Raw genomic sequence first — 23075 nt, forward strand, 5'->3', positions numbered from 1 at the left:
TCATTGCAGAAGGCCAAATCACTGTATTTGCAACTTGAGCAATGAGGAGCTATCAATACATAATTTGGTATTTGGAAGTAGTCATTTGACAACATATTGACATGTTATATGGCAGAGATCACTACATTTTTATCTAACTTTGAACAGGACTGTATGCTTGCTTCCTGGAGACAGTGTGGAGGTTTCAAAAGACCTAAGCGTGATATTACATTTCTCAGTTGTTGGCTACAAAACACTCAGCTATTTGTATTTACCAGAGTTTGCAAGATTGTTAGTCTGTGTTTATTTGATGTGGAAGCTTAACCTTTATTTGTCAAACCAGAACTGAAATACTGCAATAGGTTGTCATTCAGATTACCTGCTTTTTGCAAAATTAGGAATAGAAAAAGCTTCTACTAAACAGAAACTATGTCTCCTTGGTTCCTTATGTTCGTATCCAATTAAAATTAAACAAACACACAAACTACTAACATATGTAACCAAAACACCACAGTAAGTTAACTGAGGCTGGGTTTTATCCTCTCAGATTACATGGATGGAAAAAAAAAGCTATCCACAATGACAAAAATGTCTTATGTATTTTGGTCCTAGTCCAAAGTCAGCTATCTGGATCTGGTTAAATTCAGATCTTTGGAAAACAAATAGCTCTAAATGCTTCCTTTGGGTAACGCTCAGAATTGCCAGATGACAGCGAACTTGACAGATGGTGAGCAAGAGCTTTTCACATGACAGAACTTCTGAAAATCCTCTGTTTTTTTTCAAAATCCCTAAGTGTCTTGCTTTTCATTTCAGTTCTGGACAAGTCAATCTAGAACCTTGAGTGGAAAAGCCCTAAATTTCTGTGATCTGTTGTCACCACAATTTGGATTTCCAGTGTCTTCTGATTGATTTTAACCCGTGTGTTGTAGTTTAACCCAGTTGTTTTTTAAAACTACCCGTAGGGTCCTGTTAGAAATCACATGTGGTGTTATGCAGTTTTGTCATGCAGAAATAAGTAATGCCTTAGTTTGCACTGAAAGTTGTCATCTCTGTCTAAATCTGATATCAGCCACATACCTGGAAGAACAACATAAAATAGACCTTGGAGTACATATAATAAGAGTATATACTAGACAGCAACATTTGCTTCAGTGTGTTAATAAGTGTAAAGCTTTCACCTGGAAACAGCAATTTACTGTAAAAAGTGGTAACAAGTAGGAACTTGTAAACTGCCAGTCAATAAAACCATGCACATTTTTAATAAATGAAAAATAATATTTAGTGGAATATTTGAAAGATTATGGCTTGCTGCAGTAGATCTCCATCAAGAAAATAAACTGGAGATGATAGGTAGATTCTGCTAATGTGTACCAGATTTGGAGTTATTTCAGTGGAGCAGAGCTTGTGCCCAGAATAGCTGTGCTCAATGCATTGTACAGTTGCTGTTACATTGTTTGCTATTCAGTATGTACTTAAGAAGTGTTTTGTTTCAGCCTACAACTCATCTGTAAAATTTTAAGAAACAGAAATTGTCCAAATTATTTTTAATGGAGAAGTTTTATTCAGGCATAAATATAATCATGATCTCAACCTGAAAAGAAGCAATTAACTGAGTTTACAGAATTGAACGGGCTTGTGATTTGACACTTAGACATGTGTTGTTGAATTGACCATTACAGGGTAAGTGCTGATGTTGCCAATTACTCTTAATGTGGAAAATCTGCTCTGTTTTTCTAGATTGTGTTTTCCTTTTTTGAAGTGATCATTAATGATGTGAAATGCACCAGACTGACCACATCAGATATTGAAGTTCCTTTAATCCTTCGTGGGGGAAACAGAACAAAAAGGGTAGATGAGCTGATTTAAAGGTATCAGCTGAAATTGCAGAGTCTAATCCTATACTTGGTTCTTGCACTGATTTCTTTGATGCCCTTTCAGCAAACACTTGATTTCTCTATTCCCTAACATGCAACATCCTAATAGTAAGTGATGCTGTTGTCTCCTAAAGGAGAAAGAACAGTATGACTTTTCCAGTCTTTTCACAAGGAAATGATATTATTCACAAACAATCATTTCATCTTCAAATCATCCCATGAATAATTTTCATCTAGATGTCTCAGAAAATACCTTTTAGTGTAGATAATATATTTAGACTTAATCCTTGTCTTCCTTTAAAATACCTTTACTCCTGAGTGTTGCTTATTTAATTTTCCATAGCTGCAAACCAGCTGAATTTGGTTGGAGGCACTTCTTTATGGAATGGTTGCTCCAGCAGAGCCACTGCAGTCACTCGCTCTAGAATGCTCAACCACTGCTTTCACATGAGCTCCAGCTCATTTGGGCAGTCTGTTGAAGCAGTTTGCTATTGCTCCTGGACATCAGGAATTACACTGAAGTAAAAAATATATATGGCTTAATCCAAGTTTTATAGTTATGAAAAAAGACTATCTTGATATTTATGCTCTCCTGTGATTTTTTTCAGTCAGTTCTCACCATTTACAGTTTTTTCACGTAACTGGTGTAACTAATTTGTAACTAGATGCCCATCAGCATCCATGGTGGTCACTGATCAAGTGCAATAAAAAGGGAGGGCTCAGTAGCACAACATCTGTTTATGTTTCTTCCAGTTTTCCCTCTTCAGTACAGTCTCTCTCTAGCAGCTAGTGTACTAATAATGACCTTGAGAATACACAGTACTTGCTTTAAAAAGTTAGAAGAAAAATGTTAGGGTTTTTATTTGAGTCTATGAAATTTTACTTGAAAAATTGTTCAATTCTGTTTTGCCCTTTCCCCAGTTATATGCAGAAAGGTAGCAGCAAAGAGCAGGAGCCAGACAAGATGTTGTAAACAATTGCCATTTGGGAAACAGCACCAGGGAGCTGCAAGAAAAGGGGAGGTAGTTCCAAAGATTGCTAACAGAGAAAAGAGTCTCTTATGAGAAAGAATAAAGAAAGGAATGGAAAGGTCATGCTTATCTTTGCAGTCTTTGCATTAATCAGAGCAGGTGGAAGTGGAGCAAGAATAGAATGCTCCCGTTTTATTATATTGACTTAAAAAAAAACCCCGAAACAACCCAAAACCCCAAGAAAGTAATTTATACTGCCTGCACACATACCATACCCCTCAAACAGGGAACCCAGGGACACCAGACCCTCTCATTTTTCATATGCCTGATAGAAATTCAGGCACATTTTGATCAATAGCAAATCTCATGAACCTTTGTCAATTCTAGTGTAACTAACTTCCCAACTTTCTTCTACTGTGTGAATTTGATCTGAGCTTGTCAGATCTTGTAACATTTCAATGGAATAATGACTTTAATCTCAGATGAACAAAAAGAAAGTAGAACAAAATTCTGTTTGATAATGAAAAATGTCAGAATTTACAGACACTGCTTTAGTACCAATAATATTAACGTTGTCATATTCATGCAAAAAATGTATGGGTCAGGTTTCATGTAATTACAAACAGCATAGGGGATACTTACGTGTGTGGGGCAATCAGTGGGCTTCTAGCCACTCTTGAATTTGAGGAGTGCAATGGTTAATGCTCATGTGAAGAGGATGTTTTATTTGCCCAAAGCCTTTAGAGAGATTTTGTAAGTGGTGAACAGAAGTGTACTGTCTGCAATTCAATTGTGACAGGATAGATCAGATTTAATGGATTTCATGTTTTTTCCACTGAAGCTTCTTTCAGATTAGTATAATCTATTTTCCTATGTAGACTGCATGTGTTAGGAGTGTTTCCAAGAGCACACAGACCTGCACAGCCACCTGTCGTGAGATGTTTTCCTACAAATGTGCCTGCAGTGTTTGAACAGTCTCCTTTCCATGTAGTCACTCTTGAAAGTGATTAATATGTTCCTAGTTTGGCCTTTTTATTTTCTCACTTGTAGATAGGTGGTAGGCTACATCAGTGCTTATTTTCAATTTTCTTTGATAGAGCAGTCATTTCTTCTGATCTTTTTGGTAGTGTGGCATCTGGTTAAGAAAGAGCAGTTTTTTACACTTACTGGGAAGGTACAAAGATTGTGACTGGTATTGATGCAAAGTATGGGACCATTATCATGATGCAAAGTATGTTACCATGGTATTGGTGACAAAGTGCTTCCTTCACATAGCCAGATAGGTCAAACTATTGCAACTGTTTCAGTATGCTAAGCATGTCTAAATAAAATTCCTCCTTTGATATTTTCTTAAGGAGGCATTATATTTTGCAAGATTTCATAAAAAGTAGTTTTTTACCCTAGCAATTAAGAAATTTTATATGCATTTGAATTACCTGAGAAGTATAAATGAGTTTTGTCTGTTTAATTTATAAAGGAATATCCATCTTGGAGTAATGGGTAAATATGAGAAGTTTGGAATTTGCTGCTGTCTAGCATATTTTTCTGTACAATAAAATGATTATAAAAATAAAATTATAGTACCAGGTATTGGTATGACAAAATACATGTGCTCTAAAGTTGTTACTTTAAGCAACATGTCTGATATTGTCAATAGCATATTGATTCAAAATGGATCTCTTTTGGTTCTACTTAGGCTTTGAGCAACCTGATCTATTGAAAGGTGTCCCTGTACTATACTTCTACGATTCAACTACAGCTTGTGTGACATACTCATTTTCTGTATAAAAGTGATCTCTATTGATGCTTTCTTATCTCTGGTAAAAAGCAAGGCATCAACTGAGTCTTTTAATTTGGTTTTTCTTAATAGTAGCCCTGATTCCATGGTGCTGACTTCAAAGATATTTATTTTAACAGGAAATAATTATTGCCTTTAATATTAAAGTCTCCAGAATCTACTCAGAATTGTTTTCAGTATTAAGTATAATACCTTCACATGACATTCACTCCTTCATCATTTGTTTTAATCATTAAAGGTGAAATTCCAACCTCTGCAGAAAGTTGGAGGTTTTATTTTTAACTCAAATAAATCAAGATTCAGCTATGTTCCTTTTAAAATAGGATGAGGTATAACCTGGCCTTTAATCTACATCTCAGGCTAAAATCCAAAATCTAGTTTATAAAACGTGTCTGATGCTCAATTAGGTTTTAAAAATTGAAACAAACCAACAATCAGCATTTTCTTTACAATTCAGTAGGCAGCATGGGTTTTATTCCACTGAGGTCTTTGAGAGTCTTATTCAGAGAAAAGAATGAAAAACAGTATTGACTAGAATACAAAATATTGACTAAAAAATAAGTCTGAACAAGCTTACTAAGATAAAAAGTTAATTTTAAAACTATTACCTGGTCAAGCTGGTAGAAGATGAAACATCAGTAAGCTTTAATTTTAAGTAATTTCATTGGAAAAAACTTCAGATGCTGTGTTGCAGCATTTGAAGGAATGATTTTCATCCTGTCACAGAGCTAATTAGGACATAGCTTAAATTACACAATTGAAACCTTTACCCATGAAGGTAGAGCAAAATATATTCTTCTAGAGACAAGTCTGATAACTTTTAGAAATAAATTTAATTATTTAATTGTGTAAGTTGAATTATAATGACCTGATAAATTATTTAATCTCATTTCTACTAAAGTTACTCGGAATTTTTGTGGTTTTCTTGCTGTTTGACAGCCTCCTTCTGAACCTTTGTGATCATACCAAGTTTTGGAGGTTTAAAAGGAAGAACATTTACTAATTCCCAATTCACACTGGCATAATTAATTAAAAACAGCTAAATAACTGTCTAGAGACTTCATTAGATTTCTGCTTCCTTGTTTGCCAAAGAACTGTGTTATATAGTAATGGAAAATGCAAGTAGGTGGAAGTGAGATTTTAAATCTGGCCAATTTAATTGAATAAAAGCAGTTGAAATCCTATTTCATCTTGTCAACAGCTGCTGCAGCTATTTATAGTCAAGTAAACAAAAATGTTTTGATATTTACATGTCATATGAAGTATTTGATGACTTGAAGGTTAGTGTGAGGCTTTCTCTTGATTTTGTTAATAACTGACCTCAGGAGTGTTTCAAGTTTTTCCATAGCATATGTGGAGAAATACTGCTCTACACACAGGGGCACAGTGACAGTCCAACATTTACTATGCAAGGACATTGCTTGCCATTTCAGCTTGGAGAGATTAATATTCCTTGGGCACTCTCATTTTTTTCAATATCTCCTCTCCCTCTCCCTCTCCCTCTCCCTCTCCCTCTCCCTCTCCCTCTCCCTCTCCCTCTCCCTCCCCTCCTCCTTTTTCTAATTTCACTGCTTGCATTCAGTCATCTACTCAAATTATCAGGATTTTAATTGTTTGTGTGGTGGGGTGGTTGACAAGATCCATGTCGACTCTGGTTTTTCCAGATCGCATTTGGCTTAAGAACACTTGGAACCACAAAGTATAAAATATCTGGTGTCAATAGAATTTAATTTTTATAGTTGATAAAAAAATTACTGCTCTCACTAAAGCTGAGGCTCAAATGAATTAAAAAAATTCAAGCCATAAAAATAATTTATTCACCTCAATTAGGCATGCAGAAATTATTACAGGTAATTTACACTTTTGAAAATTTGCTTCCTAATTATTATCTACTTTATGGTAATACTTCAGTTAAACTGGAAAACTTAACATTTTAATGGCCTTTAAACTTATTAAAAATTAAATAGAAGTAAAATATTTGCCTCTTGAAATTTTGGAATTATTTATGTCATCAAATATCACCACTAGCACGTAATGAAAAAAAAAAAGAAAAAATATAAGAAGCAGCTACTATAGCATGGTAACTGTGAAACAGAATCATAGTCTCATTTGGGTTGGAAAGGACCTCTAAGATCATTGTGTCCAACCATTAACCCAGCACTGCAAAGTCCATCATTAAACCGTGATCCTAAGTTCTACACAACTTTTAAATACCTCCAGGGATGGTGGCTCAATATTTCCCTGGGCAGCCTCTTCCTGTGCTTGACGCTCTCTTCTGTTTTGTTTTGGGGTTTTTTTTGTATTTTGTTTTTTTCCTATTTCTTTCCTACTAATGCATTGTTTTCTGAGATTTGAGTGGATATTTTCACAGAATCACATATATAACACCTCTAGCTTTTCTTGAGCAGCAGCAGCAGTTACCTAGCAGCCACATTCAGGCATGTACAACTGGGGAGGAAAGGTTCATATCTAAAGTGTTTAGCATTTATCAAAATTTAGTTTCAGCTGCTGTTTTATTGTTTAATGAATCAGTATCATGTAGTTTTACATGATCTCCTCACAACTCACTTTTTGCTGATCTCAGTAATATTATACTTTCAGGAAATTTTATATCTGATGTAAATGCATCATTCACACCCTTCTGTAGATAACTTAGGATTATAGTCCAGGACCTAATAAACACAGTTACTGTGGTTACTCCCCCCTTCAGTGTAATATTACTTCAGTGTAACACTACTCTGCTTAGTATAATAACTGATCTGCTATGCCTAACCTAGATCCCCTCCTTTCTACCTATTGCTTTTCTCATGATCTGCTTAATACCTTTAAAAATCATGTCAAGAGCTCCCTGGGAATCCAAGATACTTTGTTAACCAGATTTTAATAACCTTATATGTTCTCTGTTTCCACATAGGAACACTCACAGAGTTGTAAGACATATCCAGCCACAAAAGTAATCTTGAATCTTCCTATTTTTGTTGCATGTATCTTTATTTTCATTCATTCTATCCTTTATTATAGTTCCTATTGGGCTGTCTGTATTGATGTCTGTTTTGAACATCCTTTTTACCCCATATTTCCCCTGGATGTCTTTCTAAAACCTAAGGACATATTTTTCAACTTTTTTCCTTTAGTACTGAGGGTGATTAAACAATAAGTGGCACATTACTGCTAACAGTTCAGCCATTTAATATTTTACTTCCCATAAAACATAGATTGACCATTATTTTGAACCAGATGCTTCTGTTCATTTTATCAATTTATTTTAAACACTTTGATAGTTTTTGCTGCTGCTGTTGTCATCCGTCCAATCTCTTCCTTCTACATTTAGATTCTGTCACGATAGAAGAAATAGGTCATTCATTGAAGTCCCTTCTCTTTTTTTGGGAAGAAAAAGGCACTTATGAAAGAATTTTTACTGAGCTATCTTTGCTAGTTAATATCTGTCAGTATTTCTGTATTTTTAAGAGCAGAATTTGGCTGGCTGAACTGATAGTTCTCTATAATTATCTGTGTAAATCCATTGCAAAGGAGAGAAGTGAGCTCTAGGAGTGGGAGTTATGATAATAGGAACACAGGATGGTATAAAATTGACTTGTGCAACACTGGAAATTTTTCTCCTTCATTTTGATGAGGACAGTGAAATATACTTTATTTTCCTACCAAACTACTCTAAATAATGGACAAAGAAAACTCTCTGAAAGTGATCCTGTTTGTAATAACTGCTTTGGGGATTCTTGTGTATGTGCATCCCAGATAACTGTGCCTGATCACATGGGGAGTGGCATGTTATTCTTCTGAAAAGCCACCTCCACATTCTTTGTTGTTACCCTTCCTGAGCTTTGATGGCATTTTTTCTTGATGTGTGTCTCAATGATACCAATTTACTTATAAAGCTGTTAACTCCTGGTGGACTTTGAAGTCACAACACTCTTCCCACAGAAAAAAGGACACTGTTTTCAGTATTGTATGCTCTCAGTTTGCTGGAAGTATGAAAATTGTTATAAAGAGAACAGTTGTTTTCTTCTTTATTGAATTGAGTGCAGTGAAAGAGGCAGTTATTTTTCTAGCTGTGACTGCTACATGTTCTTTGTATTTTCTGAACTGCTTGGTCATAAGTGGGTGTTCTGTAATTATGATAGAGATGCATAACAATGACACAAAGGTAATGGTTGGTAAAATAGCAATTCATATCAAAACAGACTTAGAGACTAAAAAAAGTATCATGATTCATCTTGACCAGCAGTAATCATTGTGAAAGTCAGTGCACCCTTTTGCTCCTCTCACCCAACTTCAGAAACTCCATGCTAACTGATGTCCCTCTGATTCAACAATCTTTTCTCCTGTAGTTCCTTCAGGAAGAAATATTTTGTGCACTGGAAAAGCCTGTACTTACTTTTTGTATTTACTGGACATAAATCCAAGTGGTGCATCAACCACGTTAGTTATTCACATGCCCCAGATCTGCCAAGCTTTCAAAACAGGTCTTCTCCTTTGAAACCCCATCCCAGATATTAAACTGTCTGTGGCAGTCCCTACTGATGATGTGTCTGGAAAGTGCTTTTCTAAATGCTCCAGTGCTTGTAGTGCCCAAGCAGAGCTGAGTGAGAGGGAAGTTGGCAGCTGTGCCTTCCCTGGAGGGTGGCAAAGAAGGGGAGAAGCAATGGCACGGTGCTGCTGCCAGGAAAGCACCCCATCACACAGGGCACTGTGTCTGAGAGAGCTGGGATGTACAGCACCTTTCCTGGCTGATACTGGCATGCACAGATTCTTGGGTGTCATGTGGAGAATGAATCACATGCTTCCCCACCAAACATTTGCAGCCAGTTTCGTCACATATCTGTAGACTCAGCCCCTGGGGGCGAGAAAAGTAGAAAGCTCTGGTATGCAGGAAGCAACTGGCAAGCAGTATACAAGAAAACCTGAAATAATAGGATAATAATTATAATACTCAGTAGAAGGTGCCTATGTCAGTACTTTGGGTCTCTTACAGATGCTTGAAACTGTGGAGCGAGATTTCATCTGAAGGAAGTCTCAAAAGTAGTGTATTTGCAGTAATTGGATTTTTTTTTTTTTTTTTTTATGTTTAGCAGGTTTGCTCAAAAGGGTGCACATATGACTAAATATTAACTCAGAGTTTCATACTGGAGGAGGGAATGAGTGAAGTGTTTGGAAATATCTTATGGAGATAAGTTCAGAGAGTCATTAGGGAAAGCAAGACACACAAGTTTTGATTTCCTCTATTTTGCCTTAAAGAAGCAAGGGAATCAAAGTTTAAACCAAAAAGTTGCAGTTTCAGAGGAAGACCCAGAGGGGAAAACAGGAAACTCATACTTCAAAGGAGTTTGGATTTCACCCTTCTATCATTTCAATTTGAAGAGACAAGAGATACCAGTGATAGAAGAGCAAAAAAGTCTGTGATTTCTACAAAATTGAAAATAGAAAAGATCAAAGAGTAGTAATAGTGAAATTAGAGGAAAAGTTTTATAAATGCTGACTTACATTGGTGCAGAGCTAGATTCCACCACTGGCAGGCCTGACTGCTGGTGTGATATTTGATAGGACCTTAAAAAATTGAGGCTGGGAAACTACAAAGGCAATTTTAAACATTTTCAGGCTGCTTTTCATGACTGCATATTGAATGAGCTGTGGCAAAATCTAGTTACCAAATTGTGCCGTGTTCTGTTTTGCCTGGAAATTAAGTCTACCTATTGGTTACAGCTTGGATGGATTTCTTCCAGCCTCTGCAGCAGAGCTTTTCCAGTTTGCCAAACAAACACCACAAACAAATATTCCAGAGGTTAAGTTATAGCACTGCTCAATGCCAGAACATCACTCCTCATTTGTCTGTTTCTTGAGACTTCATGTTGACACTTCAATTTTTTTTATTTTTTTTTTAATTTTTTGGTTATCACCTCAAGTCATTGCATTTTGACTTGGGCATCTGCCTTTCAAGATAGAAATTTATTAAGAGAATAAAAGCAGACTTTAAAGAAGACATAGCAAGAACTAATGTATAATCAGCCGAAATGCAGTGGCAAATAATCACATAAAAATTAACAGGAAATACTTAAAATACTTTAAAAAGTTTTAAAATGGAGGGTTTGTGTGTTGCTAGCAGGGAGATGCAGCTTCTTTTTCAAGGACTATAGGCTAGCTTCCCCTTTCCTTCAGTCTTTGATGGTGACATGACTTCTGTTGATCTTTCTGGATAAAAGTTTTTCAGATTTAGGTCAGTCCCTCCTTTCACCCACATCCTGTCATCACATAAGGCAGGACTCGTAGTGTGTCCCTGGAGTAGAGTAATTGAGAAAACACTCTTGACTCAGGCATGAGTAGTAGTTCATGGTGATTATGTAGATGATTATGATCAGATTTATTGCTAATACAGCATCTAAATCTTGCCAATACAATATTTAAATACCAACTGTATCATCTAGTACCATGGATTATATGTGTATGGTATGTATATGGTCCTTCTTCTTGAGTCAATAAGACTCCCCTGCTTTCTAAACTCCTCAGACAAGTCTGGGTCCAGCTGAGTCCACTTAGTCTCAGATTTGGTCAAAAGCTGATTTTTAAAGGCTTATCATATAAGCAGGTTTGGCTAGAAATGTGCAGGTTTAGCTAGAAATGTACAAGTTTGCAGTCTTTGCCCTTGCAGAATTTGCAATTACAAATCAACAAAGCAGAAATGTAGCTACCCCAGGATTTTATCTCTGCATTTGACTGGATCTTAGTGTTCTAGATCCTAAAGTGTTCTTCACCTTCGGGCTGGATGTACTCTGCCAGAATCCCTGCTGGGGGGAGTTTCCACCCAGAAACTGTGCCCAGCATTGGAAGACCAGTTTGCCCAATTGGACCAAGCTCCAGAAGCATTTTACACCCTCTCACAGGCTGATGTGGGTGAAAGAAGTCAACCACAAGCATCTCATCTCCTCATCACTGGGATTTATTAATCATGTGAGCATCCAGAAATTCCTGCTGAAATACCCACCAGGGTATCTTAGGGCAGACTGCACTGCCCATCAGAGGCAGGGGCAGAAAGGGGTGTGGTGAGGGGAGCATGCAGGAATGCCCAGCTATCTTTTATCACTGTCAGTGCCTGTTTATCTGGATGCTTTTGTGAAGAAAGCAGTTGATGTTTCAGGTGTGCATCATTGTTTCTAGACTTGGGACTATGTTGCACATCATCTCAGACTGTAAGGGTGGAAATTACCATTCCTTGGGCAGATGATGACTCATAGCCCATCTTTGATAGGTTTTCCTCCTCACCTGCTGAGTGATGCTCCTACCAAAGCCTCTGCCCTGTTGCTGGAATCAGCACTGTCTAGCACAAGAAAAATCATACCTATTTAGGTAAGATGCTTTGTTGGCAGACAAGATTTTTTGTGATTGTTATCTTGAAATTAAGTATGACTCTTGTTTAAAAAGTGTTTGGTTAAACAGTGCCTCTTCCTTCACCACCTGGTTTATCCCCCTTGAAATGACTCCCACCAAGTGCTGCTCCCCTTACAAATTCAGTCTTTCAGATGGGACAGAAGAGAGTGGTTTACAATGTTGTGGGTGTTCAAGAATGTTTCTAGCTGGTTTATTTTCTCCTCTTTAAACACCAGAGTCAGGCTGAGACAGTGAGTCTCTCCTACGCTGTATGTCAGTGTGAGAAGCAGGTTGTATTTTATTACTCTAATCCTTTGCAGCTTGTGTTCACACTGGCAATGACAGCAGGAGTGAGGTGAGAGTAAGTGATAAAGTCTTGGCATTAGACACTTACAATGAATGTGTGCTTGTGAAGTTCTGACTCATTAATTCTTTTTTCAGGCTTCTATGGGGCTTAGCAGTGCATTTCAGTACTGTGATGGATTTTAGATTTGACAAATAAGCCAGAATACCAAATAATTTATTGTTTCATAGAAAGGGAGGTTTTCATTTGTTTGACATTTTTGGATCCTAAAAATATGTGGAAAACTGGGAAATTTGGGGTTTTCACTGTTTTATACACCATGAAGCAATTTTAAGGATGCAAAATGCCCCAAGTTGTGTTCCTTGTAGGAAATCTTTCCAACTAGAATTAAGACAGACTCCAAAAATGGACTTCTGAAAGTGGAGCACAATTGAAAAATACTCTATTTTTCTTAGCTCCCTCCCTCAGAGATTACTGCAAGGCGCTTCAGATGTTACAAGACTATGCTGGTATGATACCATAAAGTGTTTTATGGACTTCGGAGTAAAAATAAATATAGATACCACATCACATGAAGACCTGAGATGTGTAAGAAAAAATAGAATCCACACTAATCACTGAAAACTTATCCTTTAAGGGCTTTCAAAGCACAGAAACATGTTTATTCCAAAGAAAAACAAGGAAAATTATTCTTTTTTAATTCCCTCCTGTGGACATTATCATAAGAAACAACTCATTCCACCAATACTACCATACCTTACAATCTAAGATGAATAAACTGTCAGCAATCCATGCAATAATTATTACAGTAAGGAGAAAACTGCACTACATTTAAAAAGAAGATAAAGTCAAAACTCAACCACTAGGATATGTTTTTCATTCCCTTGATTTTAGGATTTAATTCCTTAGATTCAGGTTACATTGTCCCAAAGAGTTTAAAGTATCTGACTCTTGTATAAAAAAGTATATTAAAAGTGGCTGACATTTAATCTGTCTAGATAACTTTTTTGTAAAGGCACAGCAGATGGCTGGGCAATATTATGTCTCACAAAAATGATTTCTAATCAATCTATGTACATGTGTTGCTCGCTTCACCCACTCAACTAAACAAAGTTCAACAGCAGAGTGAACCATGGAATTTTTAGCTTTTTCTGAGCTTTTAGCCAAACATACTCCCAAAGCTATATAAAATATTTTGTATCCTGTTGAATTGCAATGGGGTCATAAAGATGTGCTTTTTCTTTCACCTGAAGAATTCTTCTTCCATTAGCTGTTGTTGCAGTCAACACTTTCCTGTTTTTACCTATGAAAATTAAAGCAGTGGTTTGGGTAATTTGTTTTTTGAACATGCTGCTCCACTTTTCCACAGTTTAGTTTCTAGGAACCTCAAATCAGATAACTGATATCTTAAAAAAAGGTGTTGAGTCAAGGAAGCTGAAGTATCTGTTTTATCAGTTACACCTTCAGGAGCTTTGTCTTCCTCCGATTTTTTACATGTTGGATTTGGCTGCAGTTTGTATTGCTTGTACAGCAGCTGACTGCCATTTGAATTATGCCTTCTCAATGAGGCTATCTGGGTGTGACTGGGGATGTTGTTTATGTTCTGTGTTTTTTATACACAGTGTCTGAGGTTAGTGAAATAATAGTTGTGTAGATATCACATTTCTGTGGGCATCTGTGTACACTTGCCATCTAAAAAAAACCTTTTTTTTTCCTTCTTCTATTCCTCCAATTTTTTGAGTTTGTATTCTGAATACATATAAATGTTATTCTTTTTATCTGGCAACCAGTATGTCTAAAAAATTTTATTTCAGACGTCTTTTTACTTCTTATCTAATGCACTTCATAGACATTTTTGATATTCCAAACCTACATTTGCCATTTTTCCAGACGAAATGTGCTTCTTAAATGAAAATCCTCTAACTTCATACGCAGGGATAGATGGGAGATATAGAAGCTGCCTGTATTTGAATTCTAGGAATTTAGGCATGTCAGATTAGTCTGATTCTGGCTTCATTTTCCTTTTCAAGCTCATGAGTTTGTTTCCTAAATGCTACTGTCGTACTTCATTGGCTTCTTACAGTAGTTATTTTCTCAGTCTGATTTTAGCAAATTGAGAAGGATATTAAAGTGTTGCCTCTATAATACACTGGATAACCTCTTGCTTGGAGATTAGAAACCTCCTGAAAGCTGAGTTTTCTTTCTGTGTTGTAGTTGTACTGTTGTTGCACAGAAAGCATCAGCATACATCCTCATCATCCTGGTGTGAGGCAGGAATACAAACTTGTGGATGTTACCCACTGGGTATAATTTTGTAACACTCAAAGTGTGAGCTACAGTGGATCTTAGGTGGATACTAAAAGGAAATATTTATGCATTTATAATCATGTAATTCTGAAAGAAACTGATGGATTGTCAGGGTAAAATCACCATACTCTCCATACATAACTGGAGAAGAGATATAGGCTGCTGTTGGGGCTAATTCAGACCTTAAATAACTTTAATTGACTTCTGAAGAAGGGCAGGCAACTCTTTCTGTTTTTCATGGAGAATTATTGTGACTCTGTACTTGCTTATATGACTCAATGGTCAGTGAGAGAAATACAAGCTTTTACTGCTGCTGTATCCAGCCTTGCCTGGAGTATAGGATGTTCTGGCAGGAGCTTTCAAATTTGTGTTTCTTCTCCAATTGTCTTCATCCCTTTTTTATGTTCTACATTCCACTTCTGTTTGACTCATCTAGAGTCACAGAGCTGTAATATAATTCAAGCTGAGAGGGACCTCAAGAGGATTCTAGTCCAACTCCTTGCTCAAATGAGTGTAAATTGTAAAGTCAAACATGTTGCCCTGAACTTTATCTGTTCAGGTCTTGAAACCCTCCAAGGATGCAGATTACACAGTGTGTCTGGGCAACCTCTCCTGCTGCTTGGCTGAAAGTCAGAACTATACCTGATTTGTTTTATTACCGTTTTCTCTTTTATTTATTTCTTCATTTATTTACTTTATTGCCCTGCAACTCCATAAAGATCTTGGCTCCCTCGTTTTGAAATCTCTTTTCAGGTATTGGAAAGGTACTTTTAAACACCTCCAAAACCTTCTTTTTATGCATTCTGACCAAGCCCAGCTCCTCCAGCCTCTCCTTATATGGTTCTCCAGCCCTAGTGATCTTGGTGGACTCCCACTTGACTCACTCAAAGTTTGTTGATGTCTTTTTTGTACTGCAATGGATATGTTAATCATAACTGGACATAGTAGTCCTGATATGCCCTAAAAATTGCCAGATAAAAGGAAATAATATGAGGTCCTTGTTATCTTGAAAAATATTATGATTCAGAATCCGGGAAGCACATGAAAAAAATCTGGAGCCTATTTAGTTTATGCTAAATAAAAAGGCACTCTCATCTGTGTCAGAGCTCCCTGGCAAGCCCTGTCACCCTTGTCTGAGAAAGCTTTTCTCTGGAAAAGTCAGCACATTTCTTCCTTGTTTTTCTCTCATTCCACTGAGATAAATAATACATGCAAAAGTAAAAGTTTTTTGAATTGGCGATAAGTTGCAATGTGAAGAACAAAGAAAACCTTAATAAAATTAAAAGGCAAATGAACTGAAACAGTAAAAAAAAAAAAAAATCTCAGTGGCTGACACACTACAGAAAGCATTGACTCAAAATTTCTGATTCAAGGGATAATATTTAGCAGCTTGAAATGGATGAATAACAACCATATATAAACTTTTTATAATTAGGACAAAGTTCAGATGGGGTTTTACAGACATTGCAAGCACAAGGAACAAAGCAACTCCATTCCTTCTGTTAGGGAAATTTCTTGTAGGCTTGCAACTGGGAAAAGTCTAAACAGCACTGATGAGTTTTATATGAGGCTGGAGGGCTCAGTGCCAGAGAGGGTGTGTTGTATTTTAGATAATGGCTCTGGCTGGAGGGACAAGAACAAGGCATGCTAAACACAGGGATGGCAATAAATATTTGGTATCAAATAAACCCTATGGGATTATTTGTGCTCTCAGTTAAGTACTGTCCAGATTCCCTTTCTTGTCCTTTCATATGCTTGCTGGCTTTGGGTGAGCCTGAACCTGTCCCACTGCTTCTCCTCTATCTCCCATGTGAGTCAATGTCTTCAGGTGAGCAAGGAGGGAATTTTTTGGGATGCTGATGAAATGTGAGTAAATAAATAAGCCTTCTCACATTGAAAATAATAATGGGTGAAACATAAGCGAATGCCTCTCTGTGTTTGTCAGCAAGAGCACAGATGTCAGGACTTGAATTTCTTTCTGCATGATGATACTTGGGTGCTGCAGTGGTGTTTTTAAGAGTCAGGACAAGACAAATCTGTGCTTGCCATTGATGAAAACCGAATTAGGCACCAGGAACAAACGAGCACTTCTTAGAGGATGAATATGAATCTGTGCATTATCTAGAGGGGTTTTGGTGTCTCACTCCTTTGAGTTGTTCAAAAAACTCTTGAATAAGGTCCTCAGCAATTAGCTTAAGGTTTCTCTGCTGGAGTGAGGGAGTTGGACAAGATGACCATCACAAGTACCTTCCTACCTCAGCTGTGCTAGGAACCTGTTATCCTTTGCTGCTTTTCCACTAATAAACTTTTGGGGAAATCTCTATCCTTTAAAGTAGCTCTGATAAAGCTACTGAGAAAGTTATCATGTAATTGGAATCAACTATTTTAACATGTAATCAGAAGCTCTTCTGAAGAAGAAAAGCAGGCTGCACCATCAAGGTAAAAGTGATAGCTATTTTCAGTTTCAGAACAAGTGAGTGAACATTAAAGCTACCTTTTAATGTTGGTGTGAACTGCAGCTACAAGTGGGACATATAAAAGCTATTTGTTAAGGAAAGTACAGTGTTTTTTTGGTTTCATCATTATATTGCATAGAAAAAGACAGTTCTTTCATGATGGTAGGACTTTGAGAACAAAGTGGTTATCTGCAGGATATCAGGTGATTCTTAACAACAAAACTAAATTGCTGAAAAGAAGTTATTTAACTTTTAAAGTTAAACTTTCTTTTTATTCTTGAAACAGTTGAAGCTCTGCATTTGGGAACTCTGATGGCAGCACATGGTTATTTCTTTCCAATCTCAGACCATGTTCTAACACTGAAGGATGATGGCACCTTTTACCGATTCCAGGTAAGTATTTTCAATATGTTCTTGACTTGCACAAATAGAGGCTCAAAGGCCTTACAGAAAATTTCATAGCAAATTTAACCACACTTTGTTTCTTACCTAACAGAGTAAAAAGCAGAAATTCTCCTAAAAAAAAAAAATGCTAGAAGGATTTTATTTATAAATTTTCAGCAAAGTGTTGAGATGATAATGACTAATTTGATATCTGGAATAAAAGTGTGATAATGCTGAGTGTGGAATTATCTCTCATGAAATAAATTTATGTAGTGTTTTTGAAATACAGTAAGCTAAATTATGTTATTGCCTCTTAGTCTTACTACCGTCTGAATTTGGAAAGGGGAAGATTTTAAATATTAAGTCTATAGTCTATAGATTTTATTAAATGTAGTCTATATCAGAAATCTGATAAATAATGGATAAATAAATCTGATAAATTAATATTTATTTTTCTTCTTTTGTGAGAATTTCCTTACTGGTAACTCAGTAGTATCAGAGTAGTGTGTATTCTTCTAGCAAAATACAGAGACATTTTTACATTGATCTGTCAGTCCCATTGTGTACAACAAATGTGCAGATGGTTCAGAACAAGCTGGAAGCATAAATATGTACATATGCCTATACCTACACTTGTACATATATTATTCAGAAACCTACATAGTCGTATTTTATTTTATTACATTTCAAACTAAGGCCCTGGGAGCAGAAGTGTTTTTTTCTATTAATGACTAGTGGGCAAGAATTTTGCAGAAAAATATTGCTAATGACTTGAAACAGATAAGCAAAGTACCAGATTATGGATTCAATGGAAAGAATTCACTTTGCTTGTCATGTGCCACTTTTGACAATGGAGGCTGTGTTCTGTATTGCTCTTTCTATTAGGTGGTATTCCTGGTAAGTACCACCAACAGCTGCTCCAAGCTCTTTTTTAGATATTTATTGCTTTGAAATAATATGGTGACTATCCCTATAAAATTGAGTTTGTTAATTGTTCTCTGTTACTTCTAATGGTATTAAACACTCAGTAAAATAACATCTGGTAGAAAAAAAATCTGTTGTCTTCAAGGTATATAGGTCTAAACTTTGTTTTAAAGATTGTTTAAATAAGAAGACTTTAAGAAGCAAATAGTATTGAAATTGTGACATTCAAATTCAGAAGAAAACTAGAAATTGGAGACCAGTCATAGTTTCAAACTATTGTTATAGTATTATATTAATCTCTGTACAATACTTTCACCAATATTTTGGCTTAAGTCCTATAGACCCATATAAGGGAAGAGATAGACTTGTAATGTTTGTATAAATCAAAATCTTAGCATGAATATAATTAAATATGCATAGCACAGTCTGACGAGGAAGAGAATTATTATTGCATATATTCAAACAATATTATCTTATTTTCATATTTAGTTCTTGTGAGTCAGACTGCAAAAATTTGTTCTTCAGCAGAACAGAAAGTTAATTTGTACATGGGTAATACAAAGAGCAGGCATTCCAAGACTCCTCCCCTGGATCCACAGCTGCCTTTGATCCTGGAGAGGATATTTGAAGGAAAAGGGGTTTTTTAAGCTCATGAGGCTTCAATCTTCTCAGTGCTCAGTATAAAGAGAGGTGGCCCATGATTGCTGATGTGCTTTCGAGGCAAGTGGAAAGGAATCATGAAGTGGTTGAGGCTCCAGTTCTTGGCTTGGTGTCTGAATAGGCAGTGTCCAGAAGGACAAAATATACAAGGACTTAATTTTGCAGAGAATAGTATTACTTACAGGAATGCTAGTCATTGAATTCTGCACATCTGCTGGCCTGCCTCCATCTCTACCACGATAAATAAGCACCTCTGCTGGCATGATTGGTGGCTGAGGGAAAGTACAGACTAGAATTATGGATCACTGATCATCATGGATCTCTGAGAGCACTGCAGCTACCCTGCTGTGAGCTTTCCTCAGAGAGATCCACAGCCTACATGTTTGGACACAAAGCTACAGTGAGGGCTGGACTGTAAAAGCTTTTCAGTTTATTTACTTAAGAATTTGGCACCTGTTTGACAAATGCATATGAAATAAAACACTTCAAGTGTTTCTCAGTCTGTATCTGCAGTGCTTGGCTTATTTGCTTTTCTGTGGTACCTTTTCCATTGCTATTCCTATGCCAACAATGTGACTTTGCTGTTGTAACAATACAACTTCAGCTCTTAATGTATAGGATGAGAAAAAATTCATGGTGGTGACATACTGTTAAGTGGAGTTATAATAGCAAAATGTGTGTGATTACATCTCCACATTCCCCAGCAAAATAAGGCTAGTATAAAATCTGTTACTGAACTGTTAAATTGGAAGATGAAGAGAACATATTCAATGAGGAGGAAAGTTTGACTACAAATGTGTGAGTTTTGCACTAGAATAGACATTCAGATTCTTTGCAAATAGTACTGGTCAGGATTCACAAATTTCTAGATATTTTGATAGAAAGAGAAAACTGTTCACCTGCCAGCACTGAAAAGTTCAGAAGCCATGCCTGCAGAGAAATCTTTGCAATAAAAGACCTAACCTACAAAAAACAGACTAGCTATACTGAGGTTCTCCATGTGCTTGGTATTTTGTTTTTTAAAGGGTGACACATTCCCTCCTGACAGCAAAATTATCTCTAACTTGTTTTAAACCACCTTCTGTTATATAGAAATAGCTAAAACCAGTGGAGCTTGTGCTTCATTTGGACAAATGCCCTTTTTTGGGCAAAAATTTTACTTTTTCAGTTATTACTCTTGCCATCAGGAGGCAAGAATATAGTTACATCTGCTTTTTTAAAATAATTAGAAATAAAAAAAAATTCTGGATCATTCAGTGACCTACTCAGGTGTTAATTAGGTTAGTTTTTGTGATATCAATTTAATTCAAAGGAGATTAATCTAAATATTAATTGCCTTATTGAGAGAGGATTTTAAAAATTAGTCTCAATAAGAAAAAGCAGGAACAGCTGCATTGCCTTTTCCTAATAATTTAAACCTGTGACCAAAAAAGGAGCTGAATATTTGCTCATCATCTTCCTCTATCTGAGAGCACATAATTATGAGGGGCCCAAATAAAAAAAGCAAGCTGCATCTTAGAAAACATATCTTCCCTGGGCCAGGGGTTACTCATGGAGACATTTCATTTATGTCCACACAAATGATAATTTGTCCATCTTGGTGAGGAATGTCTGACTTGCCCTCTCAGCTGGTAAGCTTCTGTAATATCATCCTACAGAAAAATTTGCTGATTTCCTCTACAAGCCCTAAATGCATAGTGTCACCTGATGTTAATTATTAAAAATAACCTTTCCCAGTATCTTTTGGCTGTAAACAAACTCCTGGGATACCTGAGACTAGTGATAGTCACATTCCCATTTTTAAATGAGATTAATTCATGATTTAACATAAATTAATTTTCTGAGATGAGGGTTAGGTTTTTCTGTTGTTTTGTAACTTTTAAGATGAAAGGCACAAATATCGGAGCGAAAGTGTGAAAACAGGAACAGTTTCTTGTGAAAGTATGAGTCTGGTGAAGATAGCAACAAAATTCATGGACCTTGGAAAGATGAAGGTGTGGACTTAGATGTCTTCTCCTGTTCTGCCACTGGGAACACTTTCTTGACAAATGCATTTAACTGCTTTGGCCTTGTTTTCCCATGCCCAAGTTTGGGATAAAATAATATAGCAATCAGTGTAAGGATCTTGAAATATCTTTGTTGTAAAATAGTTTAGAGTGCGAAGTGTTGTGGATACCTCATGTCTCAGGTGGAATTACAATTGCTTTGCACATCTCTTTGAGTCAGCCTTTCTGGGCTCGCTTCTTCTTGGCTCATTCTGGACCCACCTCTGGCCATTCTGAATGCTGAGTCTGGCTGAACATCACAGCTCTTCAGCCACTCTCCAGAGCCTTTCTGGATCATCTACTGTGCCTTGAGGGAAGGATTTTATTTGAAGCCAGATTTTAGAAATTAAAAAGAAGCAAGTTATACTATGCAGCATTTGGCAGATTTTCTTTGGCAATTGCAGTTGCAATAACAAATTAATTGTCTTTTCAGGTCAGGCTTGGCATATTACAGGTTCTCTGATACAGGTTAAGGTTTCTGAGTGAAAAGGATTTTGAATCCATGTGTCTTTTGGACTGCCCCATCAGTGGCACTTTTGATTTTTTTAACTCCTTACTCAGACAGACTTTGCTTCACACTGCTTTCCGTGTTCATCCTCTTTTCGGTTGGAAAAGAGGAGTCACAGAACCAAAATTTTGTTCCATATTCCTTAACCTCTTTTTTAATTATTCTGAGCTAACTATGGAGCACTACTTGCTTACTGTATGGGCTTGACAGTGCTAGACTAGCAATCTTTTACTTTACCAAGAAATCATTTTTGTCAAGTGCAACGATTGTAAAACAGAACGCCAGTGAAATCTGCCATCCATCATGCAAAGCATTTGAGATTGTGCATAACTACTTTTCAGCAAAGGCTTGATTTCTGCTGGTTATAAAGACTCCCTGGTGCCTGAGAGAAGAATAGCAGTAATATGCAAAGGTTCATAAGTGATTTGAATACTCCTTCCCCATCCAAGTAATTGGATTTTTAAAAAAATTGTGGAGCGGAATGGAGCAGCTTCAGAGACAGCAACTCTTTTCTTATTACTATCAACAAGGGGTAGCTGAAAGTTGCTTAGTGATTTCCCTCCTCAGTTATACAGTATAATTCATAGAAATTAATCATGTTTTATAAAAGCTGATGGATAACACTGATTTTTACTAGTGGCTGTTTCATTAGCTCAGATATTGTTATTGATTAATTTTGAGGGAAAGCCAAAGCAGATCTATTTACTTTATCACTGGATTCCTTGCAATGCACAGCAGCCACTGCTGCTAGTTTGTTTATTGTGGAATATGTGCTATATTACAGGATTTTGTTTCATATTACTTTATTACAGGAGGATTATGGATTTATGTGGTTAGGTTTACTAATGATATTAGTGTATAATGCAAGAGAACTAGTATGTGTTTGTGTGTGCAAAACCAGTTTTCTGGTTAAAGGGATAAAGTTGCTTGTAACTGTATTGTTCTGGAGGCTTAAATGTATCTGAAATCACATCTGCAGTGCAAGGTAAGCCTTATTTCTCCAGCTCCTGACTTGTTCTGGCTGCTGATTCAAATTACACCTACAATTAAACAGAGTGCCTCAAAAGCACGCTGATAAAATCTGGCAGCATTATTTCTGCCTGGGCTGATAAACAGTACTTGACTTTCCCATAACCACTCTACCACCCACCTTCCTTCAGCTATAAGTGGGATGTCATGGCAAAATGACAAACGTTCCCTCTTCAATACTTCTTCATGATGAACTGCTTCATATTTCCTTCTGAGGAAAAGTAAAATTCTTAAGTATGATAACTCCTTCGGGTTTTCTACACTCATGAAAAATAACCAAACCACATCAGTACTTCATAATCTTCTGTTTGGAGCTGGTGGTGTTGTGGTACATGTTATACCACATCCATAGCTCTCCTGGGTGAAATCTTCACTTATGAGCTTCTAGATCATGAAGACAGGCCCAGAGATTGTGTAATATTTGTGCTATAGGATTATATGACAGTGCAAGGCATG

At 36.6% G+C, this 23075-nt stretch overlaps 1 protein-coding gene across 3 annotated transcripts in view; it reads left to right on the forward strand.

The window, feature by feature from the left end:
- Positions 1–23075, forward strand: part of RGS7 (regulator of G protein signaling 7) — a 205969-nt gene that overhangs the window by 125083 nt on the left and 57811 nt on the right. For all 3 annotated transcript variants that reach the window (XM_056486927.1, XM_056486926.1, XM_056486925.1), the window contains exon 5: positions 17356–17462. In XM_056486927.1, coding sequence (XP_056342902.1) covers positions 17356–17462 — 107 coding nt within the window. The remainder of the gene's footprint in view (positions 1–17355; positions 17463–23075) is intronic.

Source organism: Oenanthe melanoleuca, chromosome 3 (genome assembly GCF_029582105.1).
Source record: "Oenanthe melanoleuca isolate GR-GAL-2019-014 chromosome 3, OMel1.0, whole genome shotgun sequence".
In the NCBI taxonomy this organism is placed as follows: Eukaryota; Metazoa; Chordata; class Aves; order Passeriformes; family Muscicapidae; genus Oenanthe; species Oenanthe melanoleuca.